At 38.4% G+C, this 25,526-nt stretch overlaps 2 protein-coding genes and 1 pseudogene across 3 annotated transcripts in view; 2 read left to right on the top strand and 1 right to left on the bottom strand.

Moving 5' to 3' along the window:
• Nucleotides 1-25,526, top strand: part of MCM9 (minichromosome maintenance 9 homologous recombination repair factor) — a 74,428-nt gene that overhangs the window by 10,079 nt on the left and 38,823 nt on the right. For both annotated transcript variants that reach the window (XM_045842687.1, XM_045842686.1), the window contains exons 5-7: nucleotides 1,778-1,978; nucleotides 5,448-5,573; nucleotides 7,176-7,295. In XM_045842687.1, coding sequence (XP_045698643.1) covers nucleotides 1,778-1,978; nucleotides 5,448-5,573; nucleotides 7,176-7,295 — 447 coding nt within the window. The remainder of the gene's footprint in view (nucleotides 1-1,777; nucleotides 1,979-5,447; nucleotides 5,574-7,175; nucleotides 7,296-25,526) is intronic.
• Nucleotides 2,549-2,939, top strand: LOC123821356 (annotated as a pseudogene).
• On the bottom strand, nucleotides 11,095-23,600 carry ASF1A (anti-silencing function 1A histone chaperone). The gene is made up of 4 exons (XM_045842688.1): nucleotides 23,107-23,600; nucleotides 17,172-17,287; nucleotides 12,877-13,053; nucleotides 11,095-11,566 (listed from the first exon to the last, which is right to left on the bottom strand). The coding sequence occupies exons 1-4, from the start codon at nucleotides 23,213-23,215 to the stop codon at nucleotides 11,354-11,356; spliced, it is 615 nt and encodes a 204-aa protein (XP_045698644.1). The 5' UTR covers nucleotides 23,216-23,600; the 3' UTR covers nucleotides 11,095-11,353.

Below are 25,526 nucleotides of genomic sequence, written 5' to 3'. Positions count from 1 at the left end.
TTTAATTCTCACTGTATTACTGTGATATAAATGTAATCAGTCCCATTTGGTAGGTCAAGGCATAGGCTCAGCAAAGTTAGGTAACTTGCCCAAGGTCACATAGCAAAGTGAGTGGTAGGGCTGGGATTTGAATCCAGAACTCATGAGTTAGTGATCTTGGCCATTCTTCAGTACTCCACAGCTTCCCCATTATCACACTGCTTATTGAAGTCACATTTTTACTAGTACGTGCTGTATCTAAAAGTTAAGTTCCTCATTTGACCCAGTAAAATCACCATAGTAGAGGACTATTCCAAGTGCTCATATAAAGTAGCCCCAATCATTTTCCTTTTTATTTTTTCTTAACTTTTTTAATTTATTGATTTGAGAGAGAGAAAGCACACTTTATTGTTGTATGTATTTATACAGTCATTGGTTGCTTCTCATATGTGTCCTGACTGGGGTCTGAATTCACAACCTTGGTGCATCGGGACAATACTCCAACTGACCTACCTGGCCAGGGCCACCCTGGTCATTTTCATCTAAAAAATTTGGAGCAGACAATATAGTAAATGATCATTATTCTTGATTGGGTTTGGAAACAATCCAGGAAGTAGCTCAGGAAGGATCTTGAAAACTTGTGAAGTACCTATTTAATTTGTTTGTTACAATAAACTTTCACTTGGCTCTAAGTTGGCTTTTGATTATGTGAATTGCTGCCATCAGTTCCATAAATTTAGCATTTTGCAGAACTTTTCAGAAAATCAAAAGCTCTTTGGATTACATGTTGCACATTGAAATTTAGAGAGTATAAGGCATTTTGTATCAGCAAATATATATTTTACACAGCCTTAGAAATAAATTTCAGAGACAATATTGTTGCGCAAGACATAAACACCAGGATTGGGTTTGGAATATGTCCAGCATCCTATGTTCAACAAGATTGAACTCTTTGGGGATTAGGTTTATGTCTTGCCGGGGGAGGGGGGGGGGTTTCTCTAGTACCAAAATATTGAATGCCATGCATTTATAAAGACTTGTTATTGATGCATTGAATTATAATAATAAGCATAGATATCAGTGTTAGGAAAAGGCTCCTGTAAACTACCCAAGTCCTCTTAGGAAAATGTGTAAAAGTTTATTACTTTGTCCATCAGGGAACCAACCACAAAAGAATAAGCAGGGTCGTGTCCTGGGCTTTCATAGTCTATTCAAAGTTGCTTTAATGTAGGACAGGTATTCATTCATTCATTTCTTGGTTTATTCATTTTTCTTTGTTCATTAAAAAGGCAGTGAATTAAATGTTAACAAATGTATTAAGTAAAAATTAATATATAAAAAACTAAAACTAGTATCAGTCATCACAATATTCTTTCCTGAGAGCAAACTGATTATAGTTTAACCTTCTGGTTGCAGATCTCACTTCTTTAAATGACAACTATATGGCTAGAGATTTTGAGAGAGTGAACATTTCATCCAATGTAATAATGACAAAAAAATCATCCAGTAAACTATTTTCCCAGTGAAATAATAATTTGGTGTGATTATAATGCGACAGATTAAGAAAAAATGCTGACTTTAGCTTTTAGCTGTGCAGATACAAGTACCTGTTTTTAAAAAATCAGGAATCCAGTGATTTTTGCACCCATATTGTGTTCTGAATGAGTGTTGGATGAGTGTACAACACTCTACATCCTGGTCAGGAAGCGGTTCATGTCTTAGCTCTAGTGTTTGTCATGCGAGTCTGTGCCTAGCGTGCAGGATGCCATTGCTGGACTCACTTGGTGCTTTTCCCCAGGTGATGACCTCACCGTTTATGGGGTCGTAATGCAACGGTGGAAGCCCTTTCAGCAAGCTGTGCGATGTGAAGTGGAGATAGTCCTGAAAGCCAACTATGTGCAAGTAAATAATGAGCAGTCTGCAGGGATCATCCTGGATGAGGAAGTCCGAAAGGAATTTGAAGATTTTTGGGAACACTACAAGAGTGATCCCTTTGCAGGTTTGTGATTAAGGGCATAAAGCTGATAATTATCAATGACATTTAATTCAGTAGTTAAACATGTTGTCTGTGATTGGGGGGGCAGCCTTACATGCCCCATAACTCAGTGACTGAGTTCATACAACAGTAGTGTCAGTCAGTGCCTCTAGCCACTGTCTACCCTGAAGCCCTTTTCTACCACAGCCCTTTCTGTTTAGAGATCTGGAAGACTGAGGCCGAATTTCAAGAGATTTTTCTTTTATGTCTAAGTATTTTAACATCTTGTGTTACACCAAAATAGTTTCAGAATTTTCTACTTTCTTTACCAGTTAAATATACAGTTCCTCCTTTAATAGGCAAAACTCATCTTATTATGACACCTTATCCTATTAAAGTTAAAGCCATTCTTTCTTTTCAGATGCCCTTTAAATTATATGGACATCTTCACGCTATTCTGAAGATTTAAAAATAGGAGATAACTAGAAAAGAGATGATGAGGGATGGAGAGATGCAAAAACAATAAGCTTTGTCTTCACAGCAAAAATTTTTTGTGACACTAAGCTCTTTCCGCCATCTTTCCATGCTGTCATAATGGTGCACACAAACATCCTGCCTGTTGCTCTCAAGAGGGTCCGCAATGCCCAAAACAGAGGCAAATGCCAGGTTCTTAGTAGGCAGTGCTCCAGCATTGTCCGGTGCCTAACTGTAATGATGAAGCATGGGTTGCAGTGGCAAGTTTGAAATCATTGATGATCACAGATCTGGAAAAATTGTTGTGAACTTCACAGGCAGGTTAACCAAGTGTCACTTAATCAGCCCCAAACTTGATGTGTAACTCAGAGATCTAGAAAAATGGCAGAACAACCTGCTTCCATCCCATCAGTTTGGTTGCATTGTGCTGGCAACCTCAGCTGGCTTCATGGGCCATGAAGAAGAGAGATGAAAACACACAGGAGAGCAAATCCTGAGATTCTTTTTTTAGGAATATAATATATATGTGCAAATAAAATGCCTCAGTTGAGAAGAATAATATATATGTGTGTGTTGTGGGTAGTGTGGATGAAGGTGAGGATCTGTATCTGACAGGGTAGCTTCATTTTGCTAGTCTAAAGCCAGGGATTACTTGACTGCTCAGCTCTTGGAGACTGACCTGCTTCAATAAGACCTAATACTGTAGGTGTTGACTAGGAGGAGCCAAAGGCTCCCTACCTTTATTCTGACTTATAATGACTTCAGGGATTGCATGACCCTGGCGCTTAGATACTGGATAGAAACCCAAACACAGGGATGGAGTCCGTTAGGCCATCACCCCACTCTGGAGTGACTCAGTTATCTTAGATCTAAGAAGTTCTCTTCTTTGGGGTAGCTGAGGGCCATAGCCACACTATGAACATGGTCTAGAACCAAGTTTGGGAGGGAGGGAAGGATGGGAACTGGTATCCATTTTAACACATTTTCTTCCATGATATAGCCATGGGAGCTTCTATAGTCACATCCAAAGAATCAAGTTTTTCAACTTTAGACAACTAATTAGGGGAATGGCCCTTCCCCTTTACAATTCTCTGGCACTTCAGACTTGCCTTCGTACTATATCCTTTGTGTTGACTACAGGGTACGGAAATCTTAAGTTCAGAAATAAGCACAAGTAATGTGGGTAATGTGTAATAGTTAACAGTTAAGTACATAGCTCCTGCCATGTGCCAGGTATTGTTTGTTCTTTGAGCTGTACACGTACTAACTCCTTTGATCCTCGATAATTCTTTGTGATACCATTATTGTCTCCATTTTAAAGGCAAGGAAATGGAGGCAGAGAGGTTAAGAAACTTGCCCAAGGTCAGACAGCTAGTAAGTAATAGTACTGGGATTTGAATCCAGGCTTCTGACACAAGAGACACTGAATCCACCTTTACTCAGCAAAGCTGGCTTCTTGGTTTAGTTTTGGCCTGGATGTCTTCCAAAAGCCAGTTGCTTTTGGGGGCTATTCCTTCTTTATTTGTATGTGTAATCTGCAGATTCTGGTCAGAATTTATCTGCCTGCTGCCAGGTCTTCTCATCTGCTTAGATCCTGGGACTTCATCTTTTCTCCTCTGGGCTTTTCTACCACAGGAGTTAATGAGTTAATGAACTTGCTTCCAGGGTTTACTTTGGTCCCCCTCTTTCTTCACCCTTTCTGCCAGCCCAGGTCATAACACTGTAGCTAATGCCACTCAGTCCATTTTGATTCATTACAAAAAGTAGCCTTTCTATATTGCGCCATACATTGTGGAGGAAGGCCCTTTCCCTTCTTTGATGGTTTGTTTTGAAGGGAAGCTTCTAGAACTGGAATCATCAGCTAAAGGAGTGCGTGTACGATTGTTTTCCTCCTAAAATAGCTATCACTAAACATGAGTACAACCTGACATGAGTGTAAAAGTCCTGAAACATGCAAATTAGTTACCAGCATGCAGACATTAATACTGGTAACATGAACATAGACACAGTACCAGCACAGTAGTGAGTTCCTTCTAAGTTAAGAGAGGCTCAGGAAAGGCTTGTTAGAATCTCATAGGTTCCTCTGTTGGTTGATTAGGCCGGTAACCAAATAAAATACCAACTTTATTCATGGATGGGATAGGCAGAGTCTCAGACTGAATAACTGGTATTCTCGTATTTAAAGCACATGATCCGAAGAATCTAAGATCTCCAGCTTTGATTGCTAGAGTTGAAATTTATAATGATCTTAGTATCCCGATACCCTAGTAACTTATTCTTAATAAAACAGAACTTACAAAACTGTTTAGAGTAGGATGTCAAACTCATTTTCACCAGGGGTCACATCAGCCTTGCAGTTGCCTTCAAAGGGCTGAATGTAATTTTAGGACTGTATAAATGTAACTATTCCTTAACAGTTAAGTGAGAGCTCGGGGCTGCTGCCAGGTAGAAACAAGGTGCCGGGCTGGATAAAACAAGGTGAAGGGAGGGATTTGGCCCGAGCTCGGGCCTTGTGTTTGCCACCTGTGGCTTAGAGCAATATGCTGAACTGTTTCACAGGGTGGATTGATTTTACTACTTTTCTTACACCTCTGGAGAAGCTCCAAGTATCTGTATTTAAAGGTTATTGGCTCCCACAATCCAACTCAGTTCTGAGATCAAACACTTTCTTTTTATTTATACAATGGAGTAATTTTACTGAAATTACTGTACATAAAATACAGCCAGTATTGTTTTTTAAGAGATTATGTTAGCCTGATGAAGGAGAAAAGGAGATTCTTTTCTGCCCCTTCCAATGTGTGATAAATTTATAGAAACTTAAGTAGGTAGCACCAGGAATAAAGCAGACTTTTCATCTTGTGGCATTAATAAGGAGAACTAAGTTATTCACTCCTACTGAATGGTCCTCTTAATCATTTTAGATGATGGAGTGTTATTGGGAGATAGGGTAGGAAGGAAATTTTTGTTATGATTTCTTGAAAACTGTTGTTGTAACTTGTAATCCTTCTGCCTTTCCTAGGAAGGAATGAAATACTGGCCAGCTTATGCCCTCAGGTTTTTGGGATGTACCTAGTAAAGCTGGCTGTGGCCATGGTGCTGGCTGGTGGGATTCAAAGGACTGATGCCACAGGAACACGAGTCAGAGGTCAGTACCTATTTAACATTTCTGAGAAATAGTAACACATAAGGAGAAAAGCTAGAATGTTTCTTTCCTGAATAAAAATTGTTTGTGGAGCTTCATTTTCCAAATGTAATCTTTTAAAGCTGACAGTTGTGTGGTTGTCTAATAATACTTAGCCCAGCATCTACATATCAGGAGCTACTTTCTAGAATTCCAAAGACTAAAAGAAATCCTAAGTTTTTCAATGAGTGTATGTAGTTTTGCTCTACCCTCTCAGGGTGCCACAAAATAAAATCTTTACATTTCTATAATTGTGTTTTTTTACTAAATCCACAATCTCTCTTCAAGAGGAAAAGATTAGAAATAGCACTTTTTAATGGCTCCAAGTCAGTGTCTCTCCATGTGTGACTGTCAGTGTGTTTCTCTCAGACTGTTGCTCTCAGTCACCTGCCTGCTGATTCCCCTTCTGCTGGTGGATTGCAAATGTGCCATCTGCCATGTGGTGCTGCTATAGTTCATGCATTGAGGCAAAGATTACTCTAAGTATGTAATTATGTCCAAATGGCAGAAAGCCCTTTTGCAGCTAACACCCTTAAGTAACCTGAATCTGGCATAAAGGTTTATTATGGTCTTTGTGTAGGCCATATGAGAGCCATAATAACCATAACCTAAACCAAAAAAATACAAGTACATTCTTGTCAGTCATGCTGTTAGCAGGTACTCTAAAACCATGCAGTACAGTATAGAATAGTAAGTGTTATTAGGTTTATGTGTGTGGTGTTTTGATCAGCTACTGTTTGCAAGGCAGTCTGCTTAATGCTGCACCTAAATAGGAGTTTCCTGTTAATACACTTAGAAAATACTCAAATAAATCCTGAAGAAATTTGTTTGATCGGTGAGGTAATACACACCACTCTATATTCATGTTCATTCGTGTTACATTTGAAAAAGAGTACTTTTAAGATAGATAGTTCATTAAACTAAAATTTTCATAAAATGAAAAGGTTTTCACTTAACTGTTGGAACCATAAATAATGTGATAGTGCCCTGGCTAGTGTGGCTCTGTGAATTGAGTGCCGGACTGTGAAGGGTCACCAATTTGATTCCCAGTCAGGGCACGTGCCTGGGTGGCGGGCCAGTTCCCCAGTGGGGGCGCTCAAGTGGCAGCCACACATCAATGTTTCTATTCCTCTCTTTCTCCCTCCCTTCCCCTGCCTAAAAAATAAATAAATAAAGTCTTTAAAAAAATAAAAATAAATGATGTGATAGTTATAAAGCACTTACAAAGTCCTGCTTTTAAAAAAGTGCTTAAATAAAAATAAAATCAGAAAATTTACAAATTTTTAAAAAGTGTTCAACATAGGCCTGAATATCTAGAAATAGCACAAAATCTATTAAAAGAATTGACTTTAAATGTTGCATTCAAAAACTATTTAAGGTTGTTATTTATGATGACGGTTAAATTTTCTAAAGATATTCTAGTTTAATCTTTCCTCACATGGCCTAAGTATATAGCAAAAACACTATTTAAAATACAAATGGACCATTTTTCTTTTTGATTAATTAGACTTGTTTATGGGTCTTTTCATAGAAATTTAAAATTTTACATTATTTACTCTGTCCTAGGTGAATCTCATCTTTTATTGGTTGGGGACCCTGGCACAGGGAAATCTCAATTTCTCAAATATGCAGCAAAGATTACACCAAGATCTGTGCTCACCACAGGAATCGGATCTACTAGTGCAGGTATTTTACATAACAGTTTTATTTAATGGCACTGCAGAAGCTAACACAATGTGGATCTTTTTCTCTTTTTTTAATTTACTGATTGTAGAATTAGAAAGGGAAAGGTAGAGAAAGAGAACCATCCGTTTGTTGTTGTACTTATTTATGCATTCATTGGTTGCTCCTGTATATGCTCTGACTGGAGATCAAATCCAAAACCGTGGCATATTGGGGCGATGGAAAAGTACCTACAATGGAATAAATTTCAGGCTAATTTTTGAGTTACTGCCAAAAATTGAAGAAAATATATAGCATGTCTTTTGTAGCACTAAGAAAATACAAGTTCCACCATCACTTATTTTATAAAAACTTATTCCATATATCATTTTGCATGTTAGTTTTGAATTGTCCTGTTCAATTTTCTCATTTTCTAGTGATTACTTATGCAGGAAGAAGTATGTATTACCTGACATTTTTTAAAGACACAGCAAACAGAATGGTCAAATTAATTATAGAGGAGGGAAAAAAGTCTTACTTTTACATAAAATAGATGATGTCAAGCTGAGGGCATTTCCATGCTCATAGATCTCACAGGCAATGGTAACTCCTATGGGAAATTCTTAGGTAGAAAATGTTTTAGTATGTGCAAAGCATATTTTCATCATTGCAGTGTGGAGCTGTATTCATACATCGTAATGATTCTTCAACAAGTACATTTAAAAGCCTTTGCAGATAGAATGTCAAAATTTGATGACAAAGTGACTTTAAGGAAAAATTATTTTAAAAAACATGTTTTGATGCCATTTTGTATTTTTATACCACAATCACTAGGGAAATATTTCTTCTGTTATTCTGTACTAGGCCTTTGATTTCACACATTTTATAAATGTTATTTACTACTTTTCAGGGAAGCCTAACATCCATGGCCTATGCTCAGGTTTGAGAAGCTTATATTTTAAATTTATCATAAAGCAGCAAATACTCCATTAATGGTCCTCCATAATGACAGCTCAGTTCTAAGATGCTCTCAGGTTTTGGAATATAACTGAACAGTACATTAAGAATCAACAAGAAAGGATTTGTGACTTGAGAGGCATAGACAAGTTTCAAGATACTGGAAGAAAAGTAGGCAGGAATATAAAGAACATTTCACATGTATTTTAAAATTCGTATGTCCCAGTGTTCTAGAGCTGTATAAAATGATAGCAACAAACCATTAAGGTGACCCCCAAGTAGTTATGTGGAATGTTTCCCAAGTTAATTATATGGAGTGCCAAGAAATGAGTCTATCTTGTTAACTATTAGTAATTCCAGAGTATTTGGATAGTTTTGGAGTGAATGGCTACTGATTCGCTGTATTAGCAGTTTTTCCTTTTCTAAATGCTAAGATCATAATCCAAATATGAAGGGAAAAAGACAAGTAGAGGGAATATGTTATTTTAGAACTATAAAAAACTTATTGCTACTTACATCTACCCAAAGAGCCAGATTAGCCCTTCTTTACACTGTGTATCACAACTCATTAGAGAGTCATAAAAGTCAATTCAGTGAGTCAAAACCAGCGCTTTCAAGATGAAATCAATGATACCAGAATTACTGCAAATAGTAAAGGTGCAGTATAAGGGGGCATTTTCATGAGAACTCTTAATATAAATACATGTGTTATGGAGTCATAATTTTTTTAAAGATTTTATTTATTTTTAGAGAGGGAAGGGAGGGAGAAATATCAATGTGCGGTTGCTGGGGGTCATGGCTTGCAACCCAGGCATGTGGCCTGACTGGGAATCGAACTTGCAACACTTTGGTTCACAGCCCACACTCAATCCACTGAGCTACGCCAGCCAGGGCTTGGAGTCATAATTTTAAAATATTTTTACCATGGGTTACAGTGAAGTTTTGAAAACTGCTGCCATAGACTTCTTTGTAAAATTAGAAACCCCAGATCTTAAAACCAGAGGGTATAACCACACGGAAACCCAAGATTACATAAGGTTATAAATGAACAAATGCATGTGTGCTCCTCAGACTCTCTGAATGCTTTCTCAGCTCAGATGATATTCTCATCTCCTCCGACCTCTTCTCCTATCTCTTCCATGGCATAAGTCATTTGTTCATTTTATATTCTCTAGACACAGCTATTTACTATGATCAAAAGGGGTAAAACCGGTTCAAAACCTCGCCATAATTCGATTGTATCTGTAAATGAGGCTAAATGGGGAAAATAACTAATTTCTCTGTTCCTCATTTTGAATTCTAAACTTCCTGTTTAAATTTTAAATATTCAAATTATTTTATAGAACATACCATCTTTTACTGAGAAATAATAGTTTTAAAGTTTCAGGCTTTTGTGAAAATTGGCTGTCCATTCACGGTGAAAACCTAACACTTGGTTGTCAATACAAACCAATAGAATCTACCAGAATAAAAACTCAGCAGTAAAATGCTTTATTGGTAATCTGGTTTATATATGCTTTATTTCTAACAAGCACATATCTTGTTCCTGTTATATTAATCACTGAGCTCTTTGTTGAAAAGTATTACTTTATTTTTAATATTTTAACATTTTCTTTTAATTGCAATTAGACAAAAAAGAAAATTTTCTTTATAGTTTTAACAGTAGGATGTATTTTATTTTTAAAGTCTGAACTAGTTTAGTGGACAGTATTTTAATAATCTGGTATATTAAATTTCAAAGTTTAACATTTAGCAAAATTCTGCTTCACAAATTCACTCTTTGAGAATGACAGGAAATATGTACAACTTAGATTCCATATTCAGACAAATGCCCTTTCCCTTCCTCAAAATGAAAGTTTTAAAAAGTGTAGTACAGTATAAAAGTTTTAGATATGAAGGCACTGCATAACTCTGCATCATATGGCTGATGTCTTACTTAGCAGCAAGAGTCATGAGAATATTCTACACTTAATTTAATGAAGCATAAGAAACTTTCTGAGGAAGGACCTAGCTCTTATCAAAGAAAAAGAACCTTTTGGCCCATTTAGTTAATTCCTTTCCAAGACTGCTTTTAAAAAACTTATCTGGAAAAGCTATCCAGAATATGTCAACTACAAAAATGCCTAATCTTATTCTGCATGAGTCTCAGGGGATATGGAGAAGAGCACTATGTGTGTGAAAATATATATATTTCCAAAATAGTAACTTATCTGTTATGATAAAACTTATATACCTACCCACATCCACTGTTTTCATATCAATGCTGCCAACAGATGAACTATGAAAACAATTTTAAAGAGTCAGGTTTATAATATTATCATAAAGCTAATGAACTGGCCTAAGTCATAATACATTCCTGTTCTTAAACTGAGGGAGTTTGTATCTGCTCTTTACATGTTGACGTCTTTGGGTGATAATGATGTGTATGGTTGAGTAAGTGTTCTTATGTCCTAAACGCTTACAAAAGCACAGACCATAGCCAAAAGACTTTAAAAGATTTAGCCACATTTGTTATTATCTTAGAAACAAAACTGAATGCTGTCTAACATTATGTGAACTGTAATAGTAACCACACAAGCCTTCAAGATGGCCTGGAAAATTAGATCCTAATGTTCTTAGTAGCATATAGTTGCATTTTTAGTCTTAAAGAAATTCTAGAGGATATGCCAAAAAAAAAAAAGGAAATCCACTCCTTAACTAAACGAAACTATGTTTTACAGGAAGAAACATTTTACTTGAAGTGTACTTTGTTCTTTTGAAGGCCAGTAAACTTGGTGATCCAAAGATTATTGTCCAAGAGGCTAAGACATCTTTACAATCTGGTCTAATAATTCATATTTCTTTATAAGGGCTTTAATTACATATATAGGAGAAGAAAATAATATGTTTTAATCAGATTAGTTTTAGAACAAACAAAATAACACATTAGAGAAAAAATTACTTAAAAATAGTTGTATTTATATTCCACAATTTGCTCAAATACTGGTTTTCTTATAAACTTTCTACAGGATGTTTTTAAAACAAATTCTTCACATTGTGTCTTAGTGACTATGAATTACGGAATTTCAGGGAAATAGTTCTGTGTGTTTTTATAGCTTAATTTGTACTAAAGGGATGGCAGGCGGTCACATGCAGTCCATGTGGGATTCTAACATAACATTTAGTGAGTTTTCTGATGTAGACCATCCCTTTGATGCTGAAGGTAATGCATCTGTTGAAAGAAGTGATTGTAGATTTGGATTACTGCTCTCTGCATCTTCCAGTTTTTCTGTGTTATCTTCCCAATTAATGTGGAATCTTGTGACTCTGGGATTAGATGCCAAAATGTTCCTTTGAAGCTATAGGGAGAAGGAAATATATCAATGGTAAACACTACAAAAGTTAGATCACCATGTACAAACAGAAGCTTAATAAAATGGTTCTTTACATTAATACTGCAAAAGGGCTAAATTCGTATACATACAAATGCCTAATATGTCAAAGCACTTAAAACATAAACAAGGATGAGGGCTGCAGCAAAGAAATTACTTTAGCCTAATGGAAATAAGATATGGAGAATCTGAGGGAATCCAGATCTTTTCTAATACTATCCAACAAAATATCTAAGTCCTCAATACTTCTGTTTTATGAAAGGGAGAGAATCTCTTCTTTTTGGAAGGTGAATGTTTCAGAGGATGCTTTCTTTAACAAACTGATATGCTTTTTAGATAGATGTGGTTTCTCTTAAGTAATATTTTCAAGGAAAATGAAAAATTCCCCCAAATATAACCTCTTGTTGTTAGTGGTTTCCTACCTTTTAATTATTATGGTTCATTCTTAAAAACAGTATTGTAGCTTCTTCTCTTTTTTCTATAAAGGTGCCATACAGGTAACTAATAAATTAGATCAATGGAAGGTCCCTACACCAGCATAAAAAACATTTTAGCCTCATTCTTTTTTACCTCCATGTAAGTTTTCTTACATAATCTGGCAGATAGTGTTGTGTTCAATCTCAAAAATCACCAGTCACTAAACTGTTACAGTTTCCAATGGAAATCATAAAGTACTAATTATTTTTGAGAACACTGAATTATAGATTTTAGCTTCTCCCTTGGAAGCTAAGCTGTTTTCCATCACTGGGAATATTTAAGACCTTTAGTTTAACCTTTAAGGACAGCACATAAAGCAAGGCACATAGGTGTTCTGAGAGAACAACACTCATATGAAAAACAAGTGCAAAACTCCCCCCCCCCACACATAATTTTGGGATTTTGGGAGGAGTTACAGACAAAAATATTATTGGATAATCAGTACAACAAACATGAATTTGAATGTGCCAAAGACTGAAATGAACGGAATCATTATGTATGGGAAATGCCATAAAGAAAGCCATAAACAAAGGTCTGTTTCTTACATGAGGCACTTTCCATTTCCTAAACCATCAGATTCAATGTACCTGACCAACATTAATTATTAATACCTATGACTCATCTGGAGAGAGGGTTTGAGTTCATCCATGGTAATGGAAACATGATTATTAGTTTGCCTAGCTGGCACATGGACCTCAAATTTACTTTGTCTCACAGCCATTTTCATGGTGTACTATGAAATGGCAATTGCTTAAAAAACTACATAGTAAAATATTAGACAGGAATAGTCAGAACATTACCTTAGAAAAGTCTGGTTTTACTGGTGGATTTTCCCTTAATTCTGTTTCAGTATATTCATTATTTACATAATAGCCAACTCTAATAAATTCTTGTCCTCGATAGGTACATGTAATTAGCACAACTGTTACACCTACTGCATCTGCATCTGGAATGAGTCCTGGATTAGGTGCATCAGCCTAGAATAATTTTAAAAGAAAAGAAACATACATCATAAAAGTCTGTTAATTGCAACAAAGACTAGAATTTTGGTTACCTTAAGCACCATAAGTTAAGGGCATAGCAACAAAAACCTGAAAATTATAGTGGGGAAGGCAAATGCTTATTTTGGGGATTGATTTACAGCCAGAAAATATAGTTCACATTTTTCTCCACAGTATACTTAACGTTACCCTGGGTACTTGAAAGCATCACTACTTCTAGAGTAAAACAGTTCTGGCTACAGCATGTTGTCTCGGATGAGGGTTTATGCAATATTCAATTATAAAACCTTTCATGAAATACAGTAAACAAATCTATAGTCTTATTGATTGTAACCTTTCCCAGTCATAATTTTCAGACCAAACTTAGCTTATCATTTACACTGTTACCAACATTAGCTACCTAAGCTCCAAGCTATTCCTGGTTCTTTCACCAGGTTTTAAAACTTCAAATGATTACCCCCAATTCTAAGATAAAAATCTCAGTTCTTTAATTTCATTGGTAAGGCTCTTAACAGTTTGTCTTCAACCAACATCTCCATTCACACTCCATTAACTCCACACATCTTACTCTTGTTCTGGAGTCACACAGGTTCCTTAACTTGCAGTGATCTTTCATGCCACTGCCTTGGATATAGTTTCCTTGGCCTAAACTGTCCTTTCCCTAATAGCCTGATAAATTTATCTTTTAAAGTTGGCACCAAAGGTATCTTTCCTAGTGAAGCCCTTTCTAATTCAAAAGTTAGTAATCAATAGCAATATTTTTATGCACTTATGATATTCATAAATCCTCCACTAATGGATGTCTAACAACCTAAATGTTTACCTTTCAAGCTTGCCTGTCATTCTAAACTTCATCTTGGGCAAGAGTCCCATCCAGTTCATCTTTATAATCTCATGTCTGGCACAGCTCTGAACACACAATATATTATCATTTTGAAATTCATTAATAACTCAATTCCTGCCCTGAAGTGGTTCATGATCTCTTTGAAAAGATACCAAAATAGGGACAGAGAGGGTCTGTCCTGAGAATCCCTCCACAGAGGTGTTAGGTTACTCACAGGGTACCTAAAGAGTTTCCCTGGAAGTGGTACAGGTGGGAAATAAAGGTAGTTCAGTACTGATATGGAGACTTTGCCTCAGTTTTTCCTATCCTCTCAGCAAATTGGTTCTAGGCATGTTTATGTTTTACAATTTGTTTGCCAAAGGTTTCAGCTTGAGCAAAATCAAGTAGAAAAACCTGTAAACCTCTCAGATCCTTTAGGGTGGAGAAGTCATAGGCAGAGATCTTTGACTCTAATCAGCAGTTCTAGGCAGGTGTGTGGACATCTTAGGCTAGCCTTTGACACTCATGAGAAACACATTTGTTCTGAGAGGCAAAATCAGGGAAGAGGAGGAGAGTACTATGGCGGTTGATTTAAAGCACAAAACAAAATCTGAATTTTAGTACCCTTCTGCTGATAATGATATATTTTATAAAATGCATAGGCTGAACATATGGTCTAAATCACATGTGCACTGTCACCAAGGTAAAACCGGTGGAAAACCACTAGAAGCAAAGATTTTTGAATAATTTTTTTCTATAGCACTGTAAGCCAAAGCTTAGGAATGTTCTTAACAACATAAACAGAAAATATTTTTAAGGGTTTGTTTTAAAAATAAGGGATTTATTTACAAGTTTTCATAGTCGCACAAAAATCTCTTGACATGCAGTGGTATATCACTCACTGCATGTCAAATGAAGTTTCTTACCATTGGGATGGCCAAAAAGTTCATTTTTTTTTTTTTTCTATAAGATGGCTCTAATAGTGCTTAGTTGCCTTAACTCCATTTGGAACAATTTTGTTAGACTATTGTGATAGCTGTCCTATCACTGTGCATTTAAAAAAGAAACAAACAGCAAAATTGGTGAATTTCTGTGCAGCCATTTTAATATTAAAGGTGGAAGAAGATAAGCAACATCTTCGGTATGTTTTCTTATTTTGAGAAAGGCAAAAACTCAACTGAAGTGCAAAAAAAAGATTCATACCCCCAAAATTTATGGAGAAGGTGCTGTGACTGATCAAATGTGTCAAAAGTGGTTTGTGAAGTTTCATGCTGGAGATTTCTTGCTAGATGATGCTCCACAGTCGGATAGGCCAGTTGAAGTTGATAGTGATCAAATTGAGGTATTAATTGAGAACAATCAATGTTATACCATGCAGGAGATTGCTGACATACTCAAAATATCCATATCAATAAAGTTATTGGTGAAAGTGGAAAAATGTGTCTTTTATTTTATGGAAAAACTAAATGGACATTTTGGCCAACCCAATGCATCATGAATAATCATCAGTGAAGTACAGGTTCTCCAGGCTTGTGGATCAAAGCAAATTGCTTCTTCATATAACAAACAATTTCAAGAAACTAAAAGAATAAAAGTTCATTCTAAATACAGAAATAGGGCACTATTTTTGTCAGTAATTGTACTTGACTGCTTTAGTCCTCGTTTAATCCTCATAACATTTTTATGCGGTAGCATGTCTCCACATTTTATAGGTGACTAAAGGAGGTTAGGGGACCTGTCTGAAGTCACACATGTCTAATAAGCCTTGAGGCGGTATTAGAAGCAGGCCTATAACTGTAGGGATTCCCCCTACACACTCATTCTCTGGTACCTACCCATGTGTTTCGCCAAGGTTATGCACTCACACAACCCAGGTTAACAGCACTTTAATATATTTGAGGTTTTTTAATGGTTCAAGTACAGTAAATTACCTGTCACTTTTTAATTAAAAGCACTGAGGCCTGACCCGTGTGGCTCACCTGGCTGGGCATCATCCTGCAAAGCAAAAGGCTGATTCCAGGTTAAGGCACATGCCTGGGTTGCAGGGTCAGTCCCTGGTTGGGGCATGTATGAGAGGCAACCTATCGATGTTTTTCTCCCCCTCTTTCTCCCTTCCCCCCTCTCTCAAAATAAATAAATAAAATGTTTAAAAAGCACTCAGGCTAGGTAAGAGACCAAAATTCTGAATATTCTATTTAGGAGAGGAGAGGGAATGATAGCAGCTCTAAAGATACCATAGGTTTGAGTGAGTCTTGGCCCATATGTCATGAGATTATCTCAGCTACATCATTCACTTAAATTGGTCCCATCTGTGAAGTGAGAAAATGGAGAATCAGGGATAGGAAGAGTTAATTTTCTCTCTGGATAAAGTCTCTTCTGTGGACTCTACTGAACTGATGGGACTCTGCTGGAGAAACACTTGCAACAAAATTAACGGTTTTTTAAAAACCTGTGGCCTAGTTACTGTCTGGAGTATTATAAATCTCTCCCTCTAATAAGCATGGATAATTCGAAAGTGACTGAATATTTTTATACAACAATTTAAAATGGATTAAAAGAAGTAACTTTTGAACACAAAAGACAATGAAGTGTTGGCAGAGACCCAAGTACTGCCAGTGGTACCTGAGAATATAATTTACATTAGAATTTGCCCTCACACAGACTTGTAAACAGACTTGTAAACAGATTTGTAACAGTAATCCCTTACAAAATGTGTAGATTAGATTCTTTTGTAAACTAGACTTCAATTCTAATGAGGCAAGATCAGAGTAGATCTCTAACATACCTGTTAACCTAGATTACTTACTGATTAGGCTAAAATAAATTTGTTTTTGTTATATCACCATCACTCCTAGTGACTGAAACCATAAAGTCAAGCTGCATATATATTAACTATACTAATAAGTAGAATACATTTTGAATCCCTGTTTTGGGCTGCTGGACAGCTACCTCCCTGAAAGTCTTGATACCAAGGGTCTATTCAGAGAAAAAGCCCAAAATTAACCACCACGTGTGCCATGACACAGTATAAGATTTACTGCATGCTGTGCAATCCCTGAAGTAAACATCACATTAACATGTCTCAACACACAAAATCAAGTGGTGGCCTTCCTTTATAACACAGAGCCTTCTTCCTAAAACATGAGAGAAGCAGATAAAAAGTGAATGCAGCAGCAGAAAAGTGATTTAACCAAAGGAAAGGCATAAGAACCATGTGAGACAGTCTGTTAGCAATATATCTGGCATATATATTGACCAAGAATAACCTTACCTGAAATACAAACATATGCCTTCCTGCAGGAACAGGGCCCACTAAAACAGAGTCTAAAACTTGATCATATTCTTCACTTTCTGCAGACCCCACATAGATAATTTTCCACTCCAAGTCTAGGGTTAAAAAGCAAAACATTGTTTCATATTCAGTAATTACATTACAAGATGACACAAAAAACCCTCTTAATGTCCACTTAGCCATTTATTGGCTGTTAAAATTGGCTTTTCATAGCAGAAAATCCAGGAAGGCACTGAACAACGGCTCCTTAAGAAATTCTTACATTTTGTACCAGTTTCTCAGAATGCTCTTCTGTGAAACACTACTACCTGGCCAGGACTCCTCAAAAACAAAAGAACATGGCCCAAAACTTGGGAAATGCTTCAACCTTGTCTTGAGGATTCATAAAGCACACTGGCAGAGTGTGTTCTGAGACATCCAGTAAAAACCAATAATGTTAATCCATCATTTCCCAAATTTGTTGGCTATGGAATCACATACCCTGCCCGCTTTATTCATTTCATATGGGGTAGTATGAACTTCCCCATACTATGTTGCACACATCCCAATAATCAAAGAGCTCCACAGTGGAAAAATCATTAGCCAAATTCCCTGTTGCTCAGGAGGGACTTCAGCTCATCAACTGTTAAAGGACCAGAGCCTGGTTTCTTGCTAAATGCACCCCTTCATGTCATACATTTTTTTTAATTGGGACGAAGAAAACAAGAATCCTTTGGCCACTTGAGAATATAGAGTGGGAAAAGGTACAAGGAAGAACCAGACACATACAAAATGCAACCCAAGACATTCTGAGTAATTCAGTAATTGTATGTAGTTCAGACTTTATTGAGCACCTTTTACAGCATGCTCTGTGAGAACACAGTAAAATCACTTCTCTTTTGAAGGAGCCTCCTTTTTAGCAGGGCAAGGAATAAACTCACAAATACAAATCATCTGAGACTGCCTGGGCCCCTCAGTGTGTTCAGCAGTGTGTGGCCTGGCTCTTGCATTCACTCCCCTGAGACTGCATCTGCCCTCCCAGAGGAGGTGGGTGTTTCTGGATCACTTGTGGAGAATCTAGTTGGTGCCACCAAGTGTTGCCATTTTTGTGTAATTGTGTAGGTATTTTTATTCCCTAAGTAGATATCAGAAATAGTATCAGTACTATTTATTCATATAGTATTTATTAACCGCAATTTATGGAACTAAAACACTTTTAGGTTTACATTGTACTTTCTCTTTTGAAGTCAGTAGTCATTTTCTAGAGACGCATTATATCATGGCTCTGTCCTAGACTAGGCTGATTTATTTCGAGCTTCTAGTGCATTTCCAGATGCAGAGTTCTGCATCTGACATCTCAACAGATCATCTATTTATTCATGGAAATTAAGAGAGGAAACAAGCAATATGAATATCTAGTCAGAAGGAACAGCAAATACAAAGGCCCAGGAGTAGGAGCATGCTTGGCAAGAAAAAGCAAGGCTGCTGAGACAGGATGAGCAAAGAGGAAAATTACCCACCAGGACATGGGAGGTAAGGGGTGTGGCCAGATTATGAAAAATTTTCAAGACCATCATAAAAACTTTAGCTTTTACTCTAAGTGGCATGGGAAGCCATTGGAGGGTTTTGAGTGGAGAAGTGACACAATCCAACTTTCATTTCAGAAGGATCATTTTGGCTGCTGTGTTCAGTACAGACTGTAAGAGGGCAAGGGAAGAACCAGAGTATTTCAACAAATGAGGCAAGGTTGTGGTGGGTTGGACCACACATAGCCATGGGGGTGAAAAACAGTCACATTCTGGGTAAATCTTGAGGATAATATAGCAAGAGTCACTTTTTTTTTTTTTTTTTTGGTAGGGGATAAGGGAGGAAAACAATCAGGAGTTAGTTTTAGACATAGGCAGTTTGAGATGTTCACTAAATAAGTGGAAATAAAGAGATCTAATAAAGTTAGGAAATTGTCAACATGTAAAGCCTTTTAAATATTTAATAGGTAGGATTCCTAGGGAGCTAACCTTGGGGCTGTCCAAAGTTAAAGAGGCCAGGGAGATGAGGAAGACTCAGTAAAGGTTACAAAACCTGTGAAATACGTAACCCAAAAAGCCAAGTGGTAGGACTGTTTTTAAGGGTGTGAACCTGTTAAACCAGCCAAGTGAGGTTTTCATATTTTGTTCATTTCATATCTCTACATAGTGTTCTTGGCCTTTTAATTGTTGTAAATTGGCACCTGTGGTTGGACAGTCCTGATTTATAAATCTTTCATAAAATACCTACTATGTGTTGGGCGTTGGTCATGCCACTTCACACCTATTGTTTAAACTTCCAACAGCTTTATCATATGGATTTAATATACCTACTATGCAAATGAGAAAGTTGAGGCTTTGAGAGGCCAAGTAAGCTACCCAAATTCACACAGTAAATGAAAGAATCAGAATCCAAGCTGTCTCTGCAAAAGCCTGGGCTCTGTCCAAAAATGTAACTGAGAACATAAAATTCTTCCCTTACTAGTCATGGGGGGATAATCTAGGCTGTAACTCAGGGAATACCTGGTACCTTAATTTTTATATTTATGGATTGCTTGCTGTAAATACTGAGTTTCAAATTCTTAGTACTTATTTATATATTAGCATCAGTTTTATCCTTAATTAAAAACAAAAAATCTAGCTTTCATTCCCCTGCCCCCTATATTGGAAGAAGGGAAAGGGTCAGATGCTTTGCACAGGTTATCAGTTGAAGGAGTTAATTTTAAAAGTTAACTCATCGTTTCACTTAATCAGGGTAATCCTGTTGGGCGTGGGGTAATCATCAAAGGAACTTTTAAAAAACGTGTGGTCTAGTGGAAAGTATTGGGTTGGCCAAAAAGTCCATTATGTTTTTCTGTAAAATAAAAGACACATTTTTCATTTTCACCAATAACTTTATTGACTGGGATATATTTGAGTATGTCAGCTATCTCCTGCTATTGGCTTCTAGTGGGTAGAGGCCAGGGGTGCTGCTAAACATCTTCTAATGCAAAAGACAGCCTCATGGCAAAGAATTACTTGGCTAAAGAAACTTCACAAACCACTTTTGACATGTTTGATTAATCACAGCAGTTTCTCCATACACTGCACAAATCTTTTTTTGTGTTGCTATTGCATTTTTACCTTTCTTGAAATAATAAAACATAATGAAAATGTTGCATTTCTTCTTCTATCTTCAATATTAAAATGGCTGCACAAAAATTCATGAATTTTGGTAAGTTTTTTTTAATGCAAGCAGGTATGATAGCTGTCACAATACAATAACAAAATTGTTTCAAATGAAGTTAAAGACAATTAAGCACTACTAGGGACATCATATGGGAAAAAAAATGTACTAAGACTTTTTGGCCAACCCAACAGTATATAGTCTTTGGGAATTAGAACGAGCCTCAAGTTTGAAAGTATGAAGCACCACACTCAATTCTGGTACATTGTAAGTATTCCACTGACATGTAGCCATATTGGGAACAACTAAATTATTTTAAAAGCAGATAGTCCTCACAGGTTTTTTCCTGAAGCAGAGCTTTTAAAGGAAAGTTTTAAAAATTGGGGGGAGAGGGAACTGCTGACAAGTATGAAAAATAGTGGCCAACCTCTGGCTTGAGACTTGAGACAAAATTATAAAGCGAAAATTTTTCTTCAGAATATTCTGTAGTTTCATTTCAAGAATAGATTTTTTTAAAGAACTGCAGTAATACAAAAGTATTTTCCTTAAATCACCCAACCTCTAGGTGGAGTACACAAGCATGGCACCTTTTTGAAAGATTCCTTTGCAGCTTTGGTGTGACTCAGCTTTAACTTTCTGAAAACACACACACACACACACACACACTATGCCCAATCTAGGCCAGTCTAGGTGCCCTGGGGGGTGACATATACAAGAAGTATGTGTATTCTTGACATTAGGATTGTAAAATTTCTGTCAAAAGTGAAACACACTTCTTCCATGAATGGCAGGTTTCAACCATCCAATATGAAGGCCCTGTAACAACATCCTGAGTCATCTATCTTCCTTATTCAGAATTGGCCCGTAAAATGGAAGTTATCACTTGAGAAAAAACACCCTAGTATACGTTGGGATGAATTGATCAATGGTTTCACTTGCATTCATCCATTTTTATATGCAACTGGCAATAAGATGGACAAATTACAGACTTGAGTATAAAAAAAATGGACCTGGTAACTGAAATGCTTATAGTATTACTATGGGAAAGTAATCAAGTGGTTTCAAAGTAGTAAGAAAATTCCCCTTTAATTTTATTATCAATGGCCTATTTAGAAGTTAGTTTAACAAATGAAACGCCTTTCAAAATGTGCACTACATATTATACATGTGCATATGTGCTTTATAAATGTTTTTAAACTTGAAGAGTACAGATTAACGTGTTAACTATGGTTACTTACAGGAGTAAGAGATGGGGAAGGCATTGGGTACAGAGGACTGTTACTTCATATCTGTATAACTTTTTCAAAGTTTACTAAGTGTATATTTTTATAATTTAAAAAACACCCTGCATAAAATACATTTTATAGAAATTTTTAAAAACTAGTTGTTAAAGTGAAAATCCCTTACATGCTTTGATCAGCGCAATAATTTAAATGCACTTTGTTAAATAAGTTTGTAAATTCAAAGATGCCTCCCCTATTTAATTTGCAAAACGACCATTGATGAAATTAACCCCGCCTCAAATTTCGAAAATAAAGCACTGACTTATTTAATAAAATTTAAAACCTTGGCAAGTTTTAGCTTCCTAAATACTACTCCACATATTTAAAAAAATATTTCTGAAAACCTTAAAACGTACTTAGAAAAAATAGTAAAAATTTGTGAATTGCCATTAGGACTTTACCTTTTATTTCCTAGCCCATTTTTGTGTTTTATGTTCAGGGTGTTTGGATGTGGAGTTATTTTAATTAGAGTTCAACACGTTCTTGAAGTAAAGTCTTCTTTCACACTACTTAGTCCTGGTAATTATTTAAGTGTTTTACTTATTTCTGCTCTTGGGTTAAATGTAACTTTCTAGCTTAGCAATCTTTTTCTTCCTGAGAGAGAGGAGAGAAGATTTCAGTCATTAAGAAAAAGGAGTCCACGTTGGTCCGGGAGAGCCTGCGCGCCAGCATCCTGTGCGCCCAGAGCATCCCGAGCGCCCGCCGGGAAGTGCCGGCCAGGGAGCACCCGCGGCCCCCGGGGAGTGCCGGCACCCGGCCCGCGGCGCCGAGCCTGCGCCCGCCTCCCCCGCTGGTTGGTCGAGGGAGCCAGAAATCAACGAGAGGACAGCCTCGCTCTCCTCCCCAAAGCCGCCGGGCATGGCCACCCAGGAGAGTACGGCAACTCCACCGTAAGCTCTAAAAATGGATTCGCCTTTCCACTCAGGGGTAGGAAGGTGGGCAGGCGGGGCGCCGTGTTCGTCACCCGCGGAGAGGAGGCGTCGTGACGCCGGGGTCGGTGGCCCAATTCTCTGCTCTGGATAAGATGGCTCCGCTGCTAACTCGCCGGCGCGACCACACACATGCCTCTCCCTTCCCAGCCTTCCCGTCGGGGCCACGGAGACCACGGAGGCCGTTCCCCGCGCGGGGCCAGCCCAGCACGACCCCCGGCCAGCGCCGACGGCGCGAGTGCGGGTCTCGCGAGTCGCCCGCCCGCCAGACAAAGCTGACAACATGGCTACCTCCGCTCGAATAAGTTCCTAGCAAGTTGAGCCGCAGCAGGCGCCCGGGCTACGGCCGGACGCCTCCGGCGCCTCGGCAGCCGTCGTCCATCAACTTCAAGTTTCCCTCCGCAGAGCCGAGCCCGGATCCCGCAGCTCGCCCAGCGTCAAGCAGCGGCCGCCCGCGCGAGGCCGGGCCCGGGAAACTTTCAACGTCTGCAGCCCGCAACTGACAGCCCGGCGGCGGGCGGGAGTCCGACTCACCTTCAGACAGGTCCTCGATGCACTCGAAGGTGATCTCGAACTGGAATGGGTTGTAGAAAGGAGAAGGGTTATCCAGCACCACTACATTGTTCACCTGAACCTTTGCCATATTTTGAAAAGAACACAAACAATGGGAACGGGGGCTTGTTGCGGCACAATAAAGTCCAACGCGCGGCCGTTCGGGAGAGTGCAGACCCCCGCCCCGGCGCCGGCCCAACGTCTTGCAGCGGCGACTTGAGAAACTTTTTTTTCCTCTTTTTATTTACACGGGAACACTCCACAGTGTTTTGCAGCTTTCCTATTTCACTAAACTACAGCCCATTCTGCTCTGATAACTAGCAGCGTTGCTCGCGATTGGCTGCACCGGAGCTCTGACCCGCCTCCTTCAGCGAGGGCCTCCGCAGCAAGCAAGAGGGGCTCCCGCTCTCGGAATGGACTCGGAAACTTTAACTGCGGCTCCACCTGCTGGTGTGGATTAGGACAAAGGCGGCGAACAAAGTGAGTGGAATACTGGCTGGGAGGCCCTCGCGGAGGCTGCCGCCGCTGCCGCCGGCGGGGGGTGGGGCAGCGCAGGCCCCGCCCCCCGGCCCGGCGGCTCCCGCGCCCTACATCGGGCGTGGCCCGAGCGAGGCGGGGGTCTGAGGGGTGTGGCCAAGGCTGAGGCGGCGGGAGGCGTGGCCGAGGCGAGGAGGTGTGCTCGCGGCTGCATCGGTGGTGGGAGGGTGTGATCTTTGATGCCTACTCCGCGAGTTTGCTTCGTGGTTTTCTTTTTTTTCTTTTTGCATCAGTCCAATGGCTATGCCGGCTCTACCGAATTTAACAGACGTGGCTGGGTTGTATGCACTAGGTTTAGCTCTCTATGTATGTATTGGATAATATTTGCGGTAGAGGGAAGCGTGGATTGCAGTGTAAATAAATTACATTTTATAGACCGAAGCCAGCTCAAAAGGAGCAAAGCCATTTTGGAAATCTAGTTCTTAGCCAATATCTGCGTTTGGGCACGACAGCACCGTTAGATACAAAATGTGGGGCGAGAAGATACAATTTGTACACCCACTTTGCTTGGAAAATCTGAATATTTGGGCTGCATCTGAGTCTTTTTCCTCCCTTTCCAATCTGGAAGGTCCTAGAATAAGAAAAAGATTACTAGAGATGTTATCAGTTACACCTCACGGTTCTGCCCTTTGATGGGCATATCAGGAATGTAAAAGGAGAATATGAAAGTATCAAGAGACCAAAGAGCCACAAATATAAGGGAAAAGGAGAGTAGAGAACACAAAGGCATACCAAGTCATATCATAAATTTTTCACAAAATCTATGACCTAAACTGTCAGTAAATAAAAATTTATGGCACCAAACACAAGTTCTGGGGAGCCTTTGCTTGATTCATCAACATGCAATGTGGAATAACTTATGTTGCTTAACTACCATTGTTGGGAAAGGGAGAGCTTTTAACACACTTATAAGATTGTTGAACTGTTTATATTTACTAAACAAAAGTGATACAGAGTTTTACCTTACTGCTTGCTGTTCATAAACCATCATTTTTCCTTTAAGTGTTGTGAATGAAACGACTACTTGGCTAATTAAATTTAGAGAGAAAATTAATTCTTAAGTATCATCTATACTGGAAGAGTTTTCTCATAGTATAGTGCCTGGAATTTTGAGTTGCCATTCTTTGGGCATCGTTCATACTTAAGTAGGTTGCTTTTGATGAGACATCTTCATCTAATGGTCTTTTGAGAGTTAATACAGGACAGCTATTTACCAGGCCTTGGACATTTAGGAAAACTAGAGTGGGGGGGGTCCCATTTTATTGTCAATGGATTAAACAGTCAAATAGGCCCTACCAAAAATGGTTTTCTCAAGCACAGTTGTTTGTGAGCATTAGAGTATGAGTCATACTGTGGTGATAGGGTCTGCATGCATACCACAAGGTCTGTCCAGAAAGTATCCAGCCACATTACTATGACTAATAGAGACATTTATTGAAGAATGTACAAGATACAAGAAACATTGTACATAGGACAATGACATCTCATTCCCCTTCAAAGTAGGCACCTTAGGACCTGTTCACAACACTTTGCATAATCCTTTGTTGGAATCAGCATTAGCTACCCTGTAGTATTTTCCTGAACATCATTAATGGTCTGAAATCTCTTCTCTTTCAAAGATGATTTTAGTTTTTGGAAAAGTTAGAAGTTGTAGGGTGCCAAATCTGGGCTGTAGGGAGGCTGAGTCACCTGGGTGATTTGATGTTTCACCAAAAAACTGCATAAGACGTGATACATGAGTGGGTCTGATTGTCGTGATGAACCTGCAGATCGCCAGTTGCCCATAGCTGTGGCTTTCTCAATCATCTGAATAGTTTCCGCAGATGAATGTTCAAACTTAATGCAAAATTTGATGCAGATTTGTT

This window comes from Phyllostomus hastatus, unplaced genomic scaffold (genome assembly GCF_019186645.2).
Source record: "Phyllostomus hastatus isolate PE091 unplaced genomic scaffold, TTU_PhHast_1.1 phas_contig_40, whole genome shotgun sequence".
Taxonomy (NCBI): domain Eukaryota; kingdom Metazoa; phylum Chordata; class Mammalia; order Chiroptera; family Phyllostomidae; genus Phyllostomus; species Phyllostomus hastatus.
The sequence above is the reverse complement of the archived record's forward strand: the minus strand, read 5'-3'. Positions and strand labels throughout refer to the sequence as shown.

Bases quoted from the DNA above. Each gene is read 5' to 3' on its own strand.
- ASF1A (XM_045842688.1), bottom strand. From the start codon at position 23,215: ATGGCAAAGGTTCAGGTGAACAATGTAGTGGTGCTGGATAACCCTTCT. The intron at 13,054-17,171 runs GTAAGGTTATTC...AAATTATTCTAG, and splicing joins GGCATATGTTTGTATTTCAG to GCTGATGCACCTAATCCAGG. The intron at 11,567-12,876 runs GTAATGTTCTGA...TTCTCCCTATAG, and splicing joins TAAAACCAGACTTTTCTAAG to CTTCAAAGGAACATTTTGGC.